The 3090-nt window shown below is 52.1% G+C and overlaps 1 protein-coding gene across 1 annotated transcript in view; it reads right to left on the bottom strand.

The window, feature by feature from the left end:
- Ddx55 (DEAD-box helicase 55) overlaps positions 1-2920 on the bottom strand; it is a 16314-nt gene extending 13394 nt beyond the window's left edge. The window contains 3 exon segments of the mRNA XM_021186833.2: positions 892-978; positions 1060-1110; positions 2616-2920. Coding sequence (XP_021042492.1) covers positions 892-978; positions 1060-1110; positions 2616-2723 — 246 coding nt within the window. The 5' untranslated portion in view covers positions 2724-2920.
- Positions 2921-3090: the final 170 nt, after the last annotated feature.

Raw genomic sequence — 3090 nt, 5'->3', positions numbered from 1 at the left:
CCTGGAACTCACTCTGTAGACCAGGCTGGCCTCGAACTCAGAAATCCGCCTGCCTCTGCCTCCCGAGTGCTGGGATTAAAGGCGTGCGCCACCACCGCCTGGCGGTCATGGTGTCTTCTCACAGCAATAGGACAGTAATGAAAACACTCGCAGTGGAGTCCTGGCGAGGCTGGTTCCAATTGCCTCTGTCTGTATTTCTCACATTCTTAGAGCTGGCTTCACACTCACTGAGATCCACCTGCCTCTGCCTCCCAGGGCTGGGATTAAAGGTGTCCAACACTATCCCCAGCCAATCCTGGAGGCTTTATTTTTTTAACATTTTATTTATTGTATGTGCATGAGTGTTTTGTCTCCAAGCATGGACATGTACACTGTGCATCCAAGGCCAGAAGACTACGCCAGATTCCCTACAACTAAATTGATAGCAGGTTGTAAGTCCCTAAGCAGATCTGAGAACCAAATCCAGATCTTCTGCAAAAACAAGTTCTTATTCACTAAGCCATCCCTTCAGCCCCCACTGAGGGCATTTTAAATAACAAAATCACCAGTAGTAGCCACAAAAAGGAGGGGTTAGGGATTTAGCTCAAGGCTACAGCACTTTCCTAATAAGCACAAGGTTGGGACTTAATCTAAGGTAGGCATGAGGGATAACTCCCAAGGCTACCTGCTAACAGTATGAAAGCTAAAATGGCATTTCTACCCATCTCCACAGGTGACTGAGAACACACCCCAGTGCCATGATAGGGCCCCAGCATCGACTGTGGTATAACAAGCAGGCAAATCCAAAAACAGACTTGTCAGATACCAAACAGGGCTGGACTCAAATTTATCCAGCTTCTCCCTCAGGCCTGATCCCCCCTGCCTCTATGACAACCAGCCAGCCCACCTCACCTGGTTCTTCTTTAACTTCTCCTCCCTTCTCAGAAGAATCTCCAGGATAGGGATGACAAAAGCCAGGGTTTTTCCACTACCAGTCACCTGCCAATAGACAGCGCTTTTGACTTACTTTCCAGTCAGTTAGGAGAACGAGAGACTGACTGTACTGCATGGGATACTCACAGCTTCTGCGGCGACATCTTTGTTTTTCATGAACAGAGGGATGGTGGCAGACTGTGGGGAGAGATTACAAAGGACTGGTTAAAAAAAATTACCAGAACTAAATATCAGGAGACCCATGTCCTAGGCACTCAGTGGATTGACTAAAGTCACAATGGATCCCACCCCAAGGGGATCCCCAGTAAACCGGTCACCACAAAGGGTTGAATTAAATGCGACAAGTTATAGCCAGGTGTGGCGACACAGGCCTTTAATTCCAGCATTCAGGAGGCAGGGACAGGCAAAGCTCTGTGAGTTCAAGGACAAGTGAGGGCACAGTAGTGAAACCCTGTCTACAGACCAAGCGACAAAGAGTAACACTGTGAGTTGTCTATGAGGCCAAGTGTGTCCAGGAGTTCTGGATTCAAGTCCTGACACTCCCACTGTTCCTCCTTGAACTAGGAAGGAGCTGGAAGTACGGACGTGTTGTTTTGTTTTGTTTTTTAACTGATTTTGATTTATTTGTCTGAGCCTCCTAGTCTGTATGTACACTGCATGCATGGAGGAAGGGTACAAGGCAAAGAGAGTGTTGGATTTCCAAGAATTGAGTTATAAGCAGTGGTGAGGCACTCAATGTGGATTCTGGGAACTCAACCCTGGTCCTCTACAAGAGCAGAAAGTGCTCTCAACCACTGAACTGAACCATCCCTCCAGCCCCTGGAAGCATTGGATTTACCCCCAGCCCCAGGGCATTTGCACTGGAATTTCTCTCTGTGGCAGTTAGCTTCTACCTGATCACCCCAGTCCTCCGGATCCTTTGGATCTCAAGATAATGATAAATTCCCCCAGAGGCCAGCTCCTTGGCTATAAAGCACATCAGTCTATGTCAGTTCCTTCATCATTGTCTGCAAGCGCTATATTACTTCGTTCCTACGTTTTTTCTATCTTTTTTTGGTTTTTGGAGACAGGGTTTCTCTGGCGGTCCTGGAACTCACTCTGTAGACCAGGCTGGCCTCGAACTCCGAAATCCGCCTGCCTCTGCCTCCTAAATCCTGGGATTAAAGGCGTGAGCCACCGCAGCCTGGCCCGTTCCTATGGTTCTTTCTCTAACATCTGAGTAGGTACCACGTCTGCCAAGTTTCTAGAGCCTTGATGAGACCTGGATACACACCAGGTCCTGAATAAATGGTTTGAGTTTTTTGTTGGCTTTTTAAAATACATTTTGGGCCAGAGAGACTCTATCCCCACATAATAAGAGGTAACGGTGACTGGGCACCCACCTGAACCTAATGTCATCCCCACAATGCTATGAACGAGGTGGTTCTCAGCATTTCTCGGATAGAAAGGGCACAGAATGAGCCACTGTCCGAAGTCCCAGCTAGAGCAGGCAGGAAGGGCTGAGACACCACCGCACCGCACCCCACCCCTGGGGAGGATAGCGTAGACTCCTCGGGCACTGCCAAGTCTGAGATCCTGAGGGCGTAAGGAACCCAGCCCCGGAACGGCTCTCTCTCCCTGATGCCCGCGGCTGCAATGGAGCGGCCGACCGCCCAGCCCCGCGTCCCCCGCGGGAGCGATACCTGCACCGGCGTCATGCGGGGGAAGCCCAACTCGCGCAGTGCTGCGAGCACCCGAGGATGCAGCGGCCCCTGCAGCGACTCCCAGGCACCCTCCGTCACGTGCTCCATGGCGCCGTCCCGGGTCTCTGCGGTTTCTGCCGCCCCGAAGGCTGCGAGAGCATCCACAGAATGAACTTCCGCTTCCGGTTGGTCGGTCGCCCGAAGGAAAACCGTAACCCCAGCGCCGACGTTCCCGGCTGAAGGCGCTGGGAAGTGGAGGACCCAGGTCGCCCAGGAGGCGGAAGGGCGCCGGAAGTGACGGCAGACGCCACGCCCGGGACCCCCAACAAACCAGAGCTAAAGATGCTGGGGACGCTCGGCCGGTGCGCGTAGGAAGTGCAGAACTCTCAGGAAGTCGCGGACAAGCGAGGGCGCCAGAGGAGAACAAGCTCGCAGTCATTGGCCAGCCTGGCTTGCTTAGAGCAAACTTGTGACC

Source organism: Mus pahari, chromosome 23 (assembly GCF_900095145.1).
Source record: "Mus pahari chromosome 23, PAHARI_EIJ_v1.1, whole genome shotgun sequence".
Classification (NCBI taxonomy): domain Eukaryota; kingdom Metazoa; phylum Chordata; class Mammalia; order Rodentia; family Muridae; genus Mus; species Mus pahari.
Note: the sequence above shows the minus strand (reverse complement) of the source record. Positions and strands in the feature narration are given on the sequence as shown.